General features: G+C 39.1%; 1 protein-coding gene across 1 annotated transcript in view; it reads right to left on the bottom strand.

Annotated features, from left to right (window-relative positions):
* The window catches only part of BCAS3 (breast carcinoma amplified sequence 3), a gene marked incomplete at its 3' end in the record, with an annotated part of 101,478 nt that extends 83,101 nt beyond the window's left edge, over window positions 1-18,377 (bottom strand). The window contains exons 1-5 of the mRNA XM_009870305.1: window positions 18,294-18,377; window positions 16,012-16,066; window positions 14,115-14,187; window positions 12,095-12,201; window positions 3,044-3,125 (exon numbers count right to left, since the gene is read on the bottom strand). Of these exons, the coding sequence (XP_009868607.1) occupies window positions 3,044-3,125; window positions 12,095-12,201; window positions 14,115-14,187; window positions 16,012-16,066; window positions 18,294-18,364 (388 nt within the window). The remainder of the gene's footprint in view (window positions 1-3,043; window positions 3,126-12,094; window positions 12,202-14,114; window positions 14,188-16,011; window positions 16,067-18,293) is intronic.
* Window positions 18,378-19,248: the final 871 nt, after the last annotated feature.

Genomic DNA, 19,248 nt, shown 5'->3' with positions numbered 1-19,248 from the left:
AATTTGCTGCAAAACTTAAAAACTTTCAACAGTCCTAGATTTTCAAAAGCAAAACTATTTCGTGTCCCAATCAATTGTAGCTTTTCACATTAATTCTAGTTTTCAGCCCTTCACCCACAAAGTTCATTTGGTTCATAGTTGTTTTAAACATATCACCCCCAATTTCTCTCTCTTATTTCCTCTCTTATTTGCCTTTTTTTTTTTTTAACCTTACCAGTCAATGGCAATAAACTAATTCAGTTCACTGGAGGAATTTATTTTCATAATGCTCATACGTGGAAATAGGTTTTACAGACAATGACTGATTTAAACTTCAACACACAAGCCTGTCATCACGTACCCTTTAACCACAAATTACCACACACAATGCTATTCCTGCAGCTTTTCCTTGTTTCTTGAGTGACTTTACACTATGCAAGCCCACCTTAATAAATGGGACAGCACATGGCAGAAAGCAGGTATTTGGCCAGAGTTTTGTAAAATGACCTGGGACAAGCAATGAAAAAGGAGAGCCTGCAGCACTGACCTGTTTCAGAAACAGCACAACAAATTTTTTAAAATACTAGTAGAGTTCTGAATTTATTAGTGATCTCATAGGTTAAGGAACATATAACTACTACATAAAACCTAAATAAGTAATACTTTTAATGTTTCTATAAATACCACAGAAATGCTGATCAGAAGAGAGACTGACTGACAGCACCCAGAGATGCCCTCATATTTTGAATACTACCTACGCAACTTGCTCTCCTCTCAAGCCCCAAACCTGGTCACAGTGTAAAGCTTCAGTGTGCAAAAGAGTCATTTATATTGCAGGCGGTAGACAATAACCAAAGCCACTGAAGGCCACAGTAGACATTCTCTGTTGCAGAGAAGAGTTGATGTCTACATTTTTCAGTGTCATTTACAGAAATGTTTCAATTCTTCACTGACATCTTATCCAGGTCGCAGACCAACCAGGGCACGGACACATCAAAGTGCTGCAGTGCTGGGCCAGGTCAGGTCTTGCCTGGTTTGTGAGCTCTGACCAAACCCCACACGAGCACGGCAGCAGAGCTGCCGGGTCAGACCCGTTCCAGGAGCCATTGAACTGCTCCAGCGTGGCACCGAGCCCGAACTAATAAACCTCACCGGATCCCAGCTGGCAGCGTGCGAGGCCAGCTCCAGACACTGCCCCACGTTCCTGCGCCTCAGACCGCTTCCATCCTGCTAAATCAGATCTGAGGAGGTCACCTCTGCAATCAGCCTGCGTGAAGTAAGCCTGTACAAAATGACTCTTCTGAAACAATGTGTTACTATGCTACTAAGCACACGATGCAGCAGAAGATCCAACATCAAAGGACTAGAGTATTTTAACAAACTCGTTGACAAACTATTAAGTTCTGCTACTGCAAAGTCACCAAGGTAAAACCAGGAGCTTTCCTTTCACACCTGGGAATGAGCGTCTTATCACAAACTAAGATCTGTTTCTAGGAACGTGCCAAATCCATCCACCAAGAGAGTTCTATTTTCAATAATTCCCTTTTTACAGCTTTACAGTAAAATAGTGTTTGAGCTTACTGATGGTAATCAGCTTCTCCTTTACAAATTCCTTTTATTTTGTTCAGAATCATTAAAGCCCATGTGTTAGTTATCTAAGGCCTCTTATTACAGCTTTACTTTTATCTGATTCCAGATACTGGTCAATGATACATTCATGTACTTTTAATCAAAGATTTATTTAAGCCAAGCCACGTAAAAAGAGACCAAAACATGTTTTTAAAAGGTTTGGCTTAATTTACTATGAACTAATTTGAATAGTTTTCTAATGTAACAACTATCGTTGTCAGATGTTAAATATATCCAATTTAGAGACAGGCAGTAACTGCTTGAAGGAGTTCATGAGCAGTGTAACTTACTGGATTGAAAAATCAGAAAGCACTATTTTCCTATCACAAAAAAACCCCCAAACTTATAGGTTCTTCAATTAGTTTAGTTCATCCCCATCTATGCTTTTTCTCCCCCTCTTTTTTTTTGCGTTGCGAGAGGAAGGGACATAGACATCCGTTACTTAACAACACACGTAACAGCAAAAACCCGTAACTCACCAGAAATGATGCAGTGTTCCCATAAACAGAACAAAAGGCACAACATGCTTGTGAAGTATTTTGTTTTAAGTTACTTTACTATAGAGTTACAGAACCACATATATTTCATATATTCTTCTGCTCAGGAGATCACCGAGACAATTTAAAATGTGTCCATAAAACCTTTAACTTTCTTCATGAAACACTCAGAATTACCATAATTTACTATTTTTGTAATGATTTAAGCAATTAGAATTTAGCTTGTGTTTTTTTGAGCTCACTAATTAATTTATGATATGCTACTAAGAAAACGTAATCCAACATAATCTCAAAAAACCTTGGTCATACTAGAAGCACATTCTTTTCACCTACCATGTAAAATATGGCAACCAATTTAAACCAGAAATACTACTCAGCAGCTGCACAGAACAGTTTTCCCAGCTGAAATTACAGTGAGAGCGGATAAGCAAAACGCTGGTGAAACCAAAAATAAGCCAGGACATCAACAAATCTTAGGCCTTTAAGAAGTATACAATCAGATTTTGTCTTTAGATTGAAGGGTGTAATTTTTTTTTTTTAAGGGATTTGCTTGTTTACACATAGTTGCTTAAATTTTGCAGCAAGCTCTTCCAAGGGGTTAACTCAGAATTTCTGGAACAATCCTGTTAAACAAACTAAGCAGCTTGTCTTAGAACTTGATAAAACATTATTAAAGCAGCAAAAAAGAACACGTGCCTATCGACAGATCAAGGAAGCAGCGTGAGAGCTAAAATCTGAAGATGAAACTGGAGATAGCACTGGATTACAGAGTAGGAGGAGAAAAGAAATAAACTTGCAAAAAGCTATTACGAAGGTGACGGGTTAAAATTAAGGAAAAAACCTACACATCAGGTTATGATTTGGAGAGCAATGATTTGGACAAAGACCTATAAAAACAAATTTATGCTTAATTATGAACCGTATAAAGATATACTTACTGATTTGTGGAGCTGGTAAAATCCGCGCAGCTCGAACTGGGCCATGGCGGACAGAAAAGAGTTCCTGAGCTTCACCACTGATCTGCAAAACATTGAACGAGGAATATACAATTTAAAAAGAAAAAAAAACCCAAACATGGTTATTAAAAAAAAAAACCCACCTCAGCATATATTTAGTAGGTATGAAAGTAGGTAGCGAGACCTTGTACAAAAGGTAGGTAAGAAAGGAAGTTGGTAAAACATTGCCTTTCTAACCAACCACCTGCAATTTCTCTCCATGAGAGTATCTCAGAGGCCTTAAATAACACAAAGGACAGCACCAAAGACGGCCTGCCCCTAAACCCACGCGCCTTCGACCGCCTGAATGAAACCCACTATCTGCAAGACTTGAAGATGACTGCTGACTAAAAGTCACAAAAATTCAAGGAATGTGAAACACAAGCATGTATTCTACGTAGCCTAAGTTTCTAAGAAAAATGCCGACTAACCCACGATCAACAGTGGCAAACACTGATGGTAAAAGACCTGAGCATCTGATATATTGGTATGTTCCATATTCTGCAGGTGTGAAAATTATGTCTAAAAATAGGAGGTCAAGCTAATTAAGTTTGTCACTAATGGCAATCTTGAAAAGATTAAACCAGGAGTAGTTAAGAAGAATTTCCAGACTTCCTGCACGTGGTCAGTCAGAATGCATTTTCATAACTGCCTGGTAATGGATCCGATATGGAACGTCAAACTTCAGGAAAATGGCAAACATTATGAAGCTCATTTCCAAATAACCAACAACTTAAAACAGATGTAATGAGACTAAAAATGTAGTCGGCAAAAAAAAAAAAAGGTTTTGCCGAAGAAGCGGTTTACAGTATCAGAAGAGAATGCAATTTGGAACAAGTTTCTTACGAACCCATAAACTATAAATACACGTTAACTTTCTGAAATGTCATTTGATGGTCGTTCCCATTTCTTTCCGCACTTCAGCTCACACATTCTAAAAGTTAAAATACTACTACTGTTTGACCAACAAATCGTGCGTATCATACTTCAGCCTCCCAGCTTTCTTCCAGTCTTAACCCTGAGCCTCATAATTTCTTAACCCTGCTTTAGATAATGTGGGCAGAAGGACACCTATGCCACTGAAGCACAAGTCTTTGGTAAGATCACTTTGAAAACACTGTTAACTATGGAGGTAGCCCATCATTCTGTACACAGTAAGTAAATGCAAAATGTAGAGAACTACTGCTTTTATATATTTACACCTGCATTCAGAAAAAAACCAGCTAGGAAAAAAGGCAGAGCGCAGCTACGCAGCAAATGAGAAAAAGAGAGGCTAATAAAGAGATGAAAAAAGATGCAGGCAGCAGCACATTTTCTATCCATCAGAACACACCAGGTCCATGAAAAGGGAAAGGAGGAAATGGAGAAGAAGAAAAATATAAGGCTTTGGAACTATTATTATTGGCAATTAAAGATTTTTTCCCCCCAATTATGAAAATGGTGTTTCACATGTGTATGCACATCAATGGCCATGGATGAAAACAAGGAAAAGGACCAGCACAACAAAAGTATGGAAGAAGTGATTCACATAAAACAACCCAACCCAGTCACCTCCTCCTACATGTGACTATGCCAGCACATCAGCCTTAACTCCATCTACCTCAAATAACATTATAGTCCCAGAAGTAAGATACGCTAAGAAGGCCAAACCTTCTCAACTCAGTTTCCGCTCTTAAATATACTGAACTCAAGAGAGTATGTTTATTTAGCCTGTGATGCCAAGACCTGGTAGAGCTTAAAAGTTGAGATTTTCAAAGAAAAGCCTAAAATGTACAAATATAAATGCAGTTTATTCAGACTTCAGCACCTAAAATGAAAATCCCAGCCCAGCTCTTTTCATGCATACAATGCCTTTTCTTTTTAATAATTAATATTCATTATTTTAAAGATAACCATTTTATTTTATGCTGGGAGGGAACTAAAGAAAGAAAGGTTAAATGAACTAACCAAAGCCACAGGATCAGACTGACAAGATTATAGGTAGTCAACTCCTGTTTTGGAAAAAAGCAAGAAATTGTTCAGATAACGTCAGCCATGTGTACAGCTCATGTATTTTACAGGTTATATGTTGCTGACTCCTAGGAGCCAAAAAAGAGCATGTTTTAAGGTATAACCCCACTGTAGATTTTGTAATGAAAAATACAAGATGCCACCCAAACATTGTCAAGGAGAAGATTTTACAAAAATAAAAAATGGGCATGATAGTACAACAGAAATCAGATAAAAGTATCAATATTTAATGTATTGTAGCTCCATAAAAGAATGGTTTTCTTAAGGGATTTTTTTGAAGTTGGATGTCTTTAACTGCTCTACAGAAATAGGAAAGCACAGAAGACATCAGACTGTGTTGTATGCAATGAATAAGTAAGAGCTTAGTTGTTTCTCTGGTTTGCTTGGCATTGAAAAATGCATTAGGACTTTAGAGTTCAAGATTTGCTTTGACTTGCAATTAACTTTTTTTTTAAACACTGCCACCAGAAGCTTCTGCTATCTTCAGCCTTAAAAAATTCTGAACCTGTGGTTAATGCTAATGTCCTTCACTTAGGGGGCCGGCTAGCTCAGTGGGTTAGAGAGTGGTGCTGAAAACACCAAGGTCGTGGGTTCGATCCCCATTCGGTCCCCACGTGTTGCCTGATCTAGTTGAGAGGCGTCCCTGCCCGTGGCAGGGAGGTTGGATTAAATGATCTCTAAGGTCCCTTCCAGCCTAGGCCATTCTAGGATTCTATCATTTATCTGTGCAGAGCATAAAATTTTATTACCATTGCTGAGGCCACAGGTACCAATTTTGCCTAAAAGCACCATCGTCAGGGTAGAGGTTATACAGCCTGATCCTCCTGCCAGTTTAGGCTTTATCTCACTCCTGAGACAGCCAATATAGGCAGACGGGACTTCCTGTGAATTGGACACTTAGGGCACCAGGAACCGAAGCAGCACAAGGAAGCACATTTCAGAGAAGGGCAGCCCCATTGCTGAAGGCCCAACAACTTGGGCACCGCCAGGCTGGGCGAGATGTGGGCTGGCAAGTGTAAGGAGAAGGCTCAACATCCCATTACTAGTCCCTTGAGCTACACAGTCTCATAAGCATAGACAAAATATAAATAGACTTCACCAACTGCAAACAGAGCTCTAAACTCTTCAGAAAGCACCTGTGTAGAAACTCGGCTCTGGCTGCTATCTTGGGTTTGATCCAGTTAAGTAGCAAGTCCCTGCAGCAGCTTTCAAAGCTCTTAAAAGTGGGGGTGTTTCCCATTCCAAAAGCCGAGGATATTTCCAAAGAGGTTTCAAGAACTGAATAGTGAGCTATAAAAGCAGCTTCAAGTACTCGTTCTATGGAGGAGTGAATCAGAAACGACGGCTCCAAGCTGGTCTGACAGAACATTTCAGCTTTCCCAGCCTAGTATCAAAGCCTACATGGAAAGCTGCACGCAAAGAACACGCCGATTCTAAACCCGGCCCCCAATGAAGTCTTCGTCGCTCTCTTCCAATAATGACAGACTGGAAGAAGAACAACTCTCTCCTCCACTGAGACGTCTTGAGCTACTGCTTAAAATATGACAGGGCAGAAATCTGGAGCACTGGTTAATTTTTGATGACAGAGCTTTATTGTTTGGAGCATACCAGTTTGCACCCATAAAAAAAACAGAACAAAGGAAGTTTTGTTCACACTAAGGATAACTAATAGTTTCCAACCATAGAAAATGGTTTTCACATGGTAAAAAAAAAAAAAAAGTCAAACATGCACCAAACTGAAACAAAATTGAGTTTGAAACTCATTGCTTAACCTACTGTGTTACCATATAAATGAAACTTCTCACTTATTAAAAAATTGTCACAGAGCACAGGGAAGACATCAGCAGATTGTTCTTTGTTTAATATTCTGACATATGTTTTAACTACGATTTAGATATCATGACATTATGACAGCAAGCAATAGCAGATATGACCACAAAATACTGTCTGATATAATCATACTGGGTTAAAGACTACTGCCAGTCATCTCACTACTGAGGAAGAGCTGTAAATAAAAGGACAAATCTTATCACTCTAGTTTAGCAATTCAAAGTCTGCTTTGTTTCATTCAAAGTCAATCCTAATTAGAGATTATAAGAATTTAGATGCCCAAAGAATATTACAGATGTCTATTCTAGCAACCAAATTAAGTATGAAATTGCACCTGGCATTTAAAACTACGACAATGCTAACTTAATTTATGAAACAACGAAAGCTTTGGTTAGTCTCTTCAACATTCTCACTTTATTTGTAATATATTTCAAGGAGTTCTAGCATGATCAGGCTGCAGGCTCCCTGTAAAAACTACAATCTGGGGGACAGTTCTTCATTGGTTTTAATCACTTCATTTCTACACAAAGATAAGAATGATGCAGACAATACTGGAAGCAGGTACAATATGGGTATTGGTACATTTCATGAGTCCAGTTGGTGTATGGTATGATACAAATTAAAGAAAACCTGCCAACAGTTCTGCAGTCACTTAGCGAGTGTTAAAACAGAAAATTTCTTACATGCTGCTAGCATCTTCAGTGTCAAAAAGAAAAACAAACCCAGCAGCCTCAGAAAATGGTTTGCATAGGTGTACTGTAAAGTCCTCAGACATTTTTCAGGGTTACTAGGTCAAGTCACTACCACACTTTGCCAAGTGGCTAAAACAAGCCTCTATGAGGTGCCCTCTCTCAGGAGGTCTGCACAGAGGAGGGATTGCAGCTCACTACACGGTGAGTGACTGGTCCTTCTCCCAGCTCCCAAAGGAGAAAGAACTACAAAGGAGAAGGAATGACGAAGATGACCACATCGAAACCCCAGCACACTGGCCTTTTGGTGCACAGCTGAGAAAACCAAATGGAACTGGCACATCTGACCGACCACAGACAGGTACCTCTCCACCCACACACACACGCACCATCTGCCGTACAACTGCACTTTTAACAGCTTAAAAATCACGGTATGACTGATGGCAGCATTTAAAGAAATTTAAGGTCTGGCAGTGGAGGACCGACAGTGTGTGATGCCATCCTTGTCCAACAAGTCTTCTGCATTCCAGAGGTCTCCACACGGAAGTCACCTACCACATGGGCTGACGCATCCCATCAGTCTGTGGCAGCGTCATTAAACCACAGCCTTTAAGTATTTTTCTCTAAATATACAGCTGTGTTTGTTATTTAAAGCCCCCTTTGGTAGTTCCTATTTTATTCAATCCAATCTCGATCATTCTTTTTTAATTATACTATAAAACATTAAGCTAAGATGACTTTTCCACTTCTGAAACTTCCAGCATACAATAAAAAATAAAAAAAAAATTTATCTGCCACAAAACCAGCCAACATGCATTTCCCTGAACAGGAACATCTAGAACAGATACTTGGAAACCACATTAGGCAGAAAACAGTTCCAGTTCTGTTTGAAACATGAAACTGGGGGTAAGGGAAAAAACAAATTCCAAATAAAACACAAAACTACAGTGCATGATTATCAAATAGGAACTTCTAGTCATACTTTTGTATATTCCCAGATTTCGCTCCACTTAGCGAGGAGTATTTTAAGAACACTTTTAACCTCCCCGCCCCCATTTCAAAACCGAGATCAAAGCAAAGCCTTTTGGATGGGCACCTTCCCCGTCTTATGCAATACAGATTTAGACGCTGCACTTCAAAACCCCAGCCGTTACTTCAGCACCCAGCAGTCCAAACATTATTTCAGCCCTTTGAAGCGGCCCTAATGGTATCTTCCATTTGCAAGTAACACTTCTGTAGTCAAAGATCTTACTCCAAGGAGATGTTAATGTGAAACCACTCAGACTGCAGAGAGACACACACTCCTGGAGGCAGGCGGCGGAGGTGTTTAGAAGTCAATGTAACACCATTACGGAGAGTGTCAGCTTAGAAGCTGTCATAAACACTTCATAATCACTCAGACACAAACTGCACTGCCTGCAACACATTACTTTATTAAGTGCTGAATAGAGGTTCAATTGTACGAATAAAAAAAGCACAATGCTACAGATAATAGCCTCCCTGAGTAGATTTTCACATAAACGTCAAATTGTTGCTTTTTCAGATTGAAAGGTTTTTAAACTATAGAGATTTGCCCAGGGGTTTTTTCTTAACTGGAATCGCGTTGCTTAATTACAAGCTAAATACTCAGTGAGATCAAGAAGAAAGGTTTGCGTAAAGGACAGAAAAAACTGCTGCCAAATGAACTCTAAACATTTAAGTCGATCATGTAACTGCCACATTTTACTTTACATGGACTAAATAAGCAAAAAAAAAAAAACAACAAACAAACAGATGGTGAAACAACAACATGGGGGAAAAAAAGACCCAAACAACAGAACAGGTTATGTTACCTCCAATTTTGTTGGATATATAAATCCTGCTCTGAAAAGATATTTAAAACTGACGTTAAAGACTGCCATTCTGGGAAACTCTCCAAGACTATCTTGCTAACAAAGGAACTATTCCAACACTAAAATTATACTGACACCATAATTGCACAGGTCAAAGCTGTACCTCTCCGGATGTGGCCTCAAAATTTCACCGAACACGCAACTGAAGGGCTAACAAAGTCACGCAGTATCTCTGCAGATGACATTCTTAAGGTAGGTAGTAAAATATTTCCACATTTGGCATTTTTTCCATTTCACTGGACTTTTCCCCTACCCAGTAAAAATACCTCTGAAGGATACTACAACAAACTGTCCTGCAATCCCATTTTTCTTATTTTTCTCAAAATATTACAGGCTATAAAAATCTAGGAATTACAAAGAGTGAAATACACTGGCAAAAAAAAAAAACACCACCACACAAAACCACACGGCTGCAGCATCCTGATAGAAAGCAAGGTAACGCCGTGCGTTTCATGCACTAACTTGTGGCTTGCTCAGACACACGGATGGAGGGAACGGGGGGGGAAACATGGATAAACTACCTCGTACTACCTGCCTACTACCTGAGAGTACCTGTAAGCACACTTACTTCACACAAACCAAGGTAAAGTAGTTTAACTCATCATTTGTTACTCATCTTCCTCAAATTATTGCATGTTTACGGCAGCGCACCATGGGGCAGGAGTTTAAACGCAGAGAGTTAGTGCAGAACAGGTTACACCAAGGTGATCTCTTCCCGTACGGAAGAGCTGTGGCTCTCTTCTTTCATTCTTGCTTTTCCTTGTGCACGTTAAGATCCCATCTCCCAACAAATTTCTCAAGGGCTCTGATACAGAGAGCTCCGACAGAGAGACTCTTCATTCGGACACAGAGTCACTTAGGCGGGATGCACAGAGCTCTCGCCTAACCGCTGCGCGAGGGCATGTTCCACACACACATCCCCAGGAAAAAAACCAAAAAACAAACCAACAATCTCTGCTAGACACAAAGCTGCAGTATCTTAGAGCAGCCGGGACGAGGCCCCACACAGCCCGCTTCCATCCATTTGTCAGAAAACAGGCGTCGGTTTGGGTACGAACATTTCAGTGGGATGAAGCAGGTTGTTGCACAGAAATGCTGCCGCTCGAGTCTCTGCCGCTCCCGGTACCTGAACTACCCGATCAGCTCCTGCTCCAACCCCGGCACCGCGGCGGCTGGATCTCCCCTCTTCGCTCAGTAGCTTAGTGACACCTAATGCTTGTTTTCTGAAATACACTTGGAAGAACAAAGCAAAAGCCTTTCTGAACCATTTTAATAACCTGATTTGTACACTGACATAAAACCAATCTGTCTTCAAAAGAGCATACAAACCTAATTATGTACTATAAATCCATTCTTCGTGCTCAAAGTCATTTGAGTGCAAGGCAGATTTAATTAAAAAAAAAAAAGACACAATAACACAAACCCCCACCACTCAAAGTACCGCCATCCAAAGATACGCTTTGCTCCACTTGAAAATAAAGCCATGAAAATTAGAATTAGACGTAATTTCTCCAGACATACAAGCAGACAAAATGTCCTATATTTTGATTAAAACGTTACTAAATTTTGGTTAAACTTCCTAAATTTTAGTAAAAAGTTACTAAACGCTGAAATTTCATAAAGTATACTAGGTCTTACTTCATTTCCTTTAATCTGTCCAACAAATGCAAAAGCTCAACAGTTTTTTCCTTCATTTCCAGCTAACAACATGCAATCAAGAGAGGAAAAGCCAGCTCTCCCACACTCCAGCAAAACTTAACTTTTTGGTACACATATTAACATTATTTTCTATTATACTGTCTGAGCTACTGGTACATAAACACTTATCCTACACAGCTAACCAGAAAGTAATAAAACCCACACATATTTCTAAAAAACACAACGTATTTTACAAAAAGAACTCACATCCTCTCTCCATCATTTTGAAGGACAAGGTGTTATAAGCAATTCTCTTTTTTTTTTTTTTTAAAGAATTTTATGACCTACTGTATTAAACTTTATTCTATAGTTTCAAGAAATTTGGGGGAAATTCCCCAAATTAAGACCATGTGCTCATAAACCACTCAAACACAAACTGCAGGGTGTGGGTATGACAGCATGAAATCAAACCCATATGCACACACAGACTTTAATAAAATTAAAATTGCAAATCACTTACATGACAAACATGTGATTGTAAAATACTATTAATACTGTCATACTTGCATTCCTGGGACAAACAATTTTGTTTTCATAGTTTTACACTCTTATTCCTTTCTGTAGGTTAAAAAAAATCCTGTCCTTTTTGAGATACAAACCATTCCACAGTGTCAAGCAATATTCCCAATTCAGCTCCAAAAATTTACTTAATAGAAAAAAATTGCAAAACAGTTCTCAAAGCTGAAGGTACGTGAATTCAAGTGTTTGATCTATGCTCAGCATTCACCTTAAGATAAGCGAATTACGTACAAACCAGATGACATTGAGAGTAAATGCTGGCTCTTTTCACTTCAATGGGAAAAAATAAAAGCAAACTGGTAAACTAATAACACGACACCACAAACAACAAGAAGTGAAGTGAACTCTGTACTTACAGGTATGCTCCAGACTTGCATTCCATCGCTGTACCCGAGCATGAGCAGTAAGGGTGGTTCATTCCCAGTGCTATGGATTTCATGAAACTCCATATTCCTTGAAGTATCTAAATTGGGTTTAAATATCAAAGCCATTATTAACAGGTTAGGATCAACCACGGCTGGTGTCAGTTATATGAGACAGTGGATGCTCAATGAATCTTTCTGTTGTCACAAATAAAAGTGAGTGGTCTAAATTTTTATGCTGAGACAGTATTCTTCTAAGCAACCATAACAGATTTGTTAAAGTTTCACAAAGAGGATAGAGAACATCAAAACAACCAAAAAAAATTTTCTGCATTACAGCGTGGGTTGTCACTAAATACTCCCAAAACTTCTGTAATTCTTTCTCCAACGATCAATAAAAGCAGGGCTAGCTTTTCAAACAGAGGAAAACTTGAAAAAGGCCAACAAAACAAACATAAACAGAGAAATTACAAATGCGCTGAGACTGGTCAAAACTATTTCTAGATACTATGTAACTAATCTGTATATCCACCTTACCAAAAGAAGAAAATCCCCAAGAAGAAAAGTGCTACAGGACATAATAATCAAAAAAATTAAGCTTTTCTTCAGTAAAGCCCTCTAAACCTACATTTTCAACCATGACAGAATGCACAAAAGCTCACTGTAAGCATGTGAGCATCAAAGAAAGAGAGAAAATACTCAGGATGGTGAAAGAGGATGTACTCAGGCCTAATCAGATTAAGCTGCACAGAAGTGAATTTAAACAGAATATGATAATTCTGAAGAATATTCCAAAGAGTTTTTTGTTACACTGTAGAAAAGACTCTAAAAATGGAACGCTTGAGATTTACAAAAAATAACCGTACAAGGAGAACAAACCTACAAGCAAACAAACCTTAAGTAGCCTAAAGCTGGACATAATGGCAGGTACAGGCTGACAGGCCTTTTCTAGTTCTAATAACCATGAATTTATGAACTGCCAGGCTCTGTGCCCTTTCAGCAGCTGCAAAACATATAATCTTCCCGATTAACCTCTTGGAAAGGCCAAAAATTCTCCGTCACAGCTCTGGCTATGGTTGTTACTACTTCACCTGAGACCAGGACGAGCCTTCACCATAGGAAAGAAAGTAAGACAAATTTGCTGAAAGACTTAAATCCAGTGTCCTCAGGTCCCCAGCTATGAGAAGGCCACTTCCCACACACCACAAGCAACTCCAAGACGTTCAACTAACTGGGAAGTAACTAGGCAGCAGCATCCAACCATCTCTCCTTCAGTCCCCTACTGTCCTTATCCTGAAAAGGTCCCCAAGACAGACAGGTCAATCAGCTCCGTTCTTCAGCACTGATCTACTTGACAGTCTCAGGAAAAGCTTGTAGCGATCACATTTTTTCCTAGAAAGGTTGGAGATCTGTTGTCTGCACTGTCAGCAATCTTGGCTGATGATTTGTTAAGATACAGTGGAAGCAATAAGTTACATTTGAAGAATGTTTTGTGGCTTTGCTCTGGAAGACATAATGGGCTCTCCTGCTCATTTTACCCAACTGCTCTTCCTTTCTAGGTTGCTCTGAATTCTACCGCAGCACTGAAAATATATCTGGGACCTGCACTGGATTCCAGGTTCAGTAATCCAGTAGATGAAATAAATTCAGTTCCGTGCTTTGTTTTTAACCACCATAAGAAATAGATGGATTTATTTTTAAAAGTTTTTGCCTCTTGTCCTAAGCATGAGTGAGTTTGCCTTCGGATAAAATCACAAGGCCTACTGGTGTTGCTAGATACTGAACAAAAATACAGTATTCACCTAGAATTTAGTCTATCTAGATCAAGGGAAAGAAACTCTTTCTTTTGAGTAAGCAATGGTTACTGATAAAGCTGACTGGAATTTATGATCCAAAAAAAAAAAAAAAAAAAACAAAAAAACACATGTTAGTGAAAAAGCTGCATGGAATTTAAAAACAAAAAAAAAAAAAAAAAAAAAATCACAAAAATACATGAAAGAAAATGAATCCATACCATTTAAATCTGCATTTTCAAATCGGACCCAAACGATCTTCTCCTTTTCTTCTGGTGGAGTACCACTGTAGGCCTGGACAAAAAACAAAAGGGTTGAAATAAGGAAGTTTAATAACTTTTTTTTTCCCTCCACAGAGGCTGAGAATGCAAGTTAAAAAGAAAAAAAAAGAAAAGAAGGGATAGTTTATCTTATTGTCACCAGAAGGTTTTGTTTCAAAAACCAGTGGTTCCACGATCAACATATACAGTACTCAATATAACCCAGCAAGTGTAACATCACTTACTAATGTAGAAATAACAAGACACACGTACCAATTAAGTCTCCTGGAGCAGGTTAGAAATACCCGCGACTTACAGCAATTTCACCAAGTTAAGACACAATGGCTCCTACAATCTTTAACTTGAGCAGTTGTACACCACTTCCAAAAGCAATGGTTAGAGGCTCTCATGTGAGGCCTTCTCACTTCTAAAATTCTCTTTAATTCACTTGAAAGCTTTGCAAGCAAGAGTGAAGAAAGCAAGGAGACCTTTTCTACATAGTTTATTTTACTGGCGTGTTTTAGTCATATTTGTGACATCTTTAATATAGACATTTAAAAGAAAATAAAACGTAATTCCAGTAGAACAGATCCACGTTTCAGTTCCGTGTTCTACAGATTCCCATAAAAAGATGAGACACAAAAAGAAATTGTGAAGGAGGCTTGCAGCGTTTCCAAATTGCAAGTTTTACAGTTCTCAGGAGAAACGGTGGTTGTTAGAACGTGAGCTACAGTAGAAACACCATCACTTCCCAACGAATTATAACAAAATACTGTGCAGTATTTTGGATTAAATATGAAAAGAGCTCATATAATAACTTTATACATGCCAGAAAAGCAATAGCATGAACTAAAAATACAAATTTAAAAAATAAACGTGGGTATTACTTTTCAAAATAAATCACATTCCATCCTTCCAAGGCAAACTGATTTGTAAAATATAACACAGACTGTATCCTTTAACTAGAGAGGGGGGAAAATGGGGGCCTGTGTGGAATGCAGCCATCTTTTAAATGAAAGCCTGACTATTTTTAATTTTGACCATTTCGCAAACTGATATTTGCAAGGAGACTTGGGGTTTTTTAAATATTATTATTGAGGAAATTCATGACTAACTAACCAAGATAATCCTTCAAATAAGAACCAAGACAGTTTCCTGAGGCTACAGCCTATTTAGCTGCAATGGTCCTTCACTACAGACTGCGGCTTTCCCAAAGAACAGCAGAACAAAAGTAGTTGGTCTCTGCCACCCGAGAGGCCCATGAGCAATACAGAAGTGACCACTCCAGGTCCATCCTGCTGCTACCTGTGAAAACTATGACGAAGAACAGACACAACCACCACAGTCATCCTCCAGAGAGGAGGATCCCAGAAACAAATAAACAAATGAAAGCTATGTAAAAAAGCAGAGTGCAGACTCCCGTTTTGCAAAACTCATCGGGGCGGAGAACAACGGGGTTAGGAGAAGCTGCCCAGGGCCCCAGCAGCCAGGACATTTGAGGCAAGTTAAGGAAATAGGATAAAAAAAGAGGGAATAAGGGAAGCAGAAGAAACTTTCTCCTTCTCAACCGATGCTAAAAGCCAAGGTGATACAGAGTGTCTACCAAGTTGTTCTACCACCAGTGCAGCCAGCGCTCGTGCACAAGTTTCCAACTACAACCCAGAAAAAATATATTTGTAAGCGGCAGAGCAAGTGTTATGCCCAATCTCGCCCCTCCCCAACATCACTGCAGGCTGCAGTCTCCATCCTGCTACTTGTAGAGTAATCCTTCAGCTACTGGTTTTCAACGACATTTGGGTCCACTGGACACACTTCAACTGCTTTGTACGCTGAAAAAGTTTTAAAGATCTACACATACCTGTGGCACGACATCCTGAAGAAATGTAACAACGCTCTCCATGTACGACTGTTCCCTTTAAAACAAAAGCAGAGTTTTAACTACCACGGAAGTTCAGAAATGACGGTGAATATATTCAACAAGATGTATCTCCAGAGAAAACGCGTAAGGTCTTTTGCACAAAGGAAAATCCTAAGTATGCAACATAGTTACTTAATACACAGCCAAACACTCTGATAATATAGAAGTCTGTAAAAAGCCAGGCGATACCTGGTTATGGAGTAACTGCCTGGGGGAGAAGTGTAAAACGTAACACTCAAGAAAGAAACCATGTTCTCCAGGTCAGAGTGGCTGACTGAAGCACAACAGGAAATGAGTCCTCAGTGTTTTGCTACTTGATTTGGTCACTACAACATGAAGACGAGGATGTGAGCTGAGGGTTGGAAACGTCCTTGTGGAAGTAAACTTGAGAACCTTGTAGGCATCACATACAACAACGATGTCAGTGGTAGCTTTTGGGGGCAGGAGAAAGAGCAAAACCCTAACTAAGAATAGGAAGGAGAGGTAGCTTCAGATAAAGATTTTTAAAGATTGGGAAGCTTATTCCTTCATGGAAGTTCATTAACAGCAATGATTTTGAATCGTATATAGTGCAAGATACATTTATTGTAGATTTAAACTAATGCTTTTATTAGCTTATCCTCTTGTGTAACTGCTGAGCAACGTACAATGCGGTTTGACTATATTAGACAGAGGGTACTGAAACCACACAAAAAATGTGTGCTTTCTGTAATGAGGAACACTGGAACATGTTGGCAAGAGGAACCATCTTCAGAAATCCCGGGACAATTTCAAAAGCTAAAAACAACAACTCCACAGGTAACAGCTTTGGCAGCCCTCAGATTGATTTTTATATTGGTAAGTAATTTTTCCTGTGCTAACTCAAGATTTCTAATAGGAACAAAGCAGAATCGTAAACCAGGAAACACACTCCTGATGTCCAAAGGTACACAGGCTTTCTTCATCTGAAATTGTGCTGTGTAAGATTCTTTTAATAATGCTAAAATAATAAACATGGCGATTTTGAAGTCCTCTGCCCTATACCCAGCAATACAGAAGTTTCTTCAAATCAAATGCTGCAGCACCTGGACCAGCTTAAGGGGTTCACTCCTCTCTGAAAACAAAGATAAATCTAAAGCAAAGTTTTACATTTTAGAAAGCCTCTTCCAGCTCTTGACAAAACTAGATTTTGCTCAGCAATCCAAGGATTACTGCATCAAAGTTTTACTGAGGCCTTATAAACGAGCGAGCTGTGGTTTTTAGTGCTGATTCTTCTTTGATTTATGTAGGTCACCAAAACTGTCTTGGTGTACCTCAGAGCCCTTTATTACCCAGAAATGATACTTGTCCACAGGTCTAGTATTAAACACAGCGTTTGAAGTTGTCATGTGAATGCCTACCCACAAGAGTCACATTGTCTTCGTTTTTCAGCTCATGAAACGAATATTCTTTTTCCTCCTCCTCAAGTACATCTCGAAACAAAGCTGATGTTTGGGAAATGTTTGGGGTTGGGTTTTCCAGTGTATGTAGGCTGACTCTCTCCTGAAGTTGAAAAAACTTCCAAGAAAATATCTTAGAAGTGCTTAAAACCGAACAAACCAACAAAAAACACTAAAGAAAAAAAAATCTTCTGTTAGTAAGAACCTAGGATTTTAACACAAGCTGCAGAATGCTGCTGCAGGCTGCTCAACATACGCAAACTCTCATTGGAAATACTGCAGTTTTTGAGGTGAAAAATACAGCTGAAGAACAAGCCACCACATTTAATAGAACAAAATAATAGATAATCTTATTCTTACAATCTCTTCCCATTATTATATGTTCAAAGCTTACTTTGAGGAAAAGGTCATTATAAACAGAAACGCATTTGTTGAGAACTTCTGCAACATAAAAAAATGCTACCACATGGCTCTAAGACAACCTCCAACAACTTTCTGTGTTACAATGACAGTTTTCTTGTGCTCCTTGGTAATAATAAAGTAGATCTTGATGTTGAAATACACATATATTCATCTTTAAAATGTACATCTTTTGAAGGTTTTGGTGTATAAACAAAAGGCTTCCCATTTAGGCAGATAGTTTGATTTGCACAGTCCTGGAAGACAGGGGTGCAGCATCTCTTTATTTTATTGGAAATTACACGATACCGTCAGCACATGCCCTCACAGCTGGCTTCGAAAGAGAATTCTACAAGAAAATAAAAATCATTTCAAGTAAGGGCTATTCATCTAGAACATGCTTACGTGACAGCTTGTGGGCGAACCACCACTCCTCCGGTACATCGACTAGGGCGGCGCGGAGATTCTGTCGCCATTGTTTCTTTGGAGGTGCCTGTAAGAAACACAGTTCTTTTTAACAATAATTTGTATCAGGATTCTTTATTACATCAATTCTTGACAGGTGTTCTTTAGAATGATAAAAAACCTCCTGACTTATACAAACCCGTAAGGCACTACGACTCTATGCAGCACTCTAAAAAAAACCAAACTGACTTTTTCAATACCTCCCGCAGGGTATGCGAAAGGAAAAGAGAACACAAATCTACATGATAAAGTGGAAAATTTTCTTCAAGCCATACATTAAAGATAGAGGTAAAGGTACTCAGTTATCATCATTATGCAAGATCATTATCTACTAATCAGCTATTGTCTTAAGAAACAATTATATAAAAATAACGTACAACCACAGATGCAGTGTTTTGTGCTCTCAAAAATCTGCAATGGGTTACACTGAAGACAACACAAAAACAGTGATGGAACACATTCTGCTTTTTTTATGTCAGCTTTTTGTGCCACCTTCGAGGTTTTCTTCACACTTCTGTTCTTCCATGTGAAAATTCAACATAACAATCCTAAAAGCAAAACACGCTTGCAGAGCATCCCAGACCCCAGCCAACTCTTCGGTGCGCCATTCGGCCACTCCATTGCGTGTGTGACCCCATCCCAAACCAAGAACCATCGTGAAAAGCGACAGAAAAAGGCAAAGCCCTGACGGGGTGTTGGTTATCAGTGCCGTCTCATGTTTGGCCAGTCTTTGTGAGGGCCGTCTCCCCGGGGCAAAGCGTTTGTCACACGTAGGAATTAATTACAAACCGTTCAGCAACACTGGACACTCATCACAAAAACAAAAAAATAAAAAATATAAATAAAACGCACGTAAAAGATAAAATTTTCCTTCACCGCGCGCCTTAACCGAGCG

Source organism: Apaloderma vittatum, unplaced genomic scaffold (genome assembly GCF_000703405.1).
Source record: "Apaloderma vittatum isolate BGI_N311 unplaced genomic scaffold, ASM70340v1 scaffold4625, whole genome shotgun sequence".
NCBI classification, from domain to species: Eukaryota; Metazoa; Chordata; class Aves; order Trogoniformes; family Trogonidae; genus Apaloderma; species Apaloderma vittatum.
Note: the sequence above shows the minus strand (reverse complement) of the source record. Positions and strands in the feature narration are given on the sequence as shown.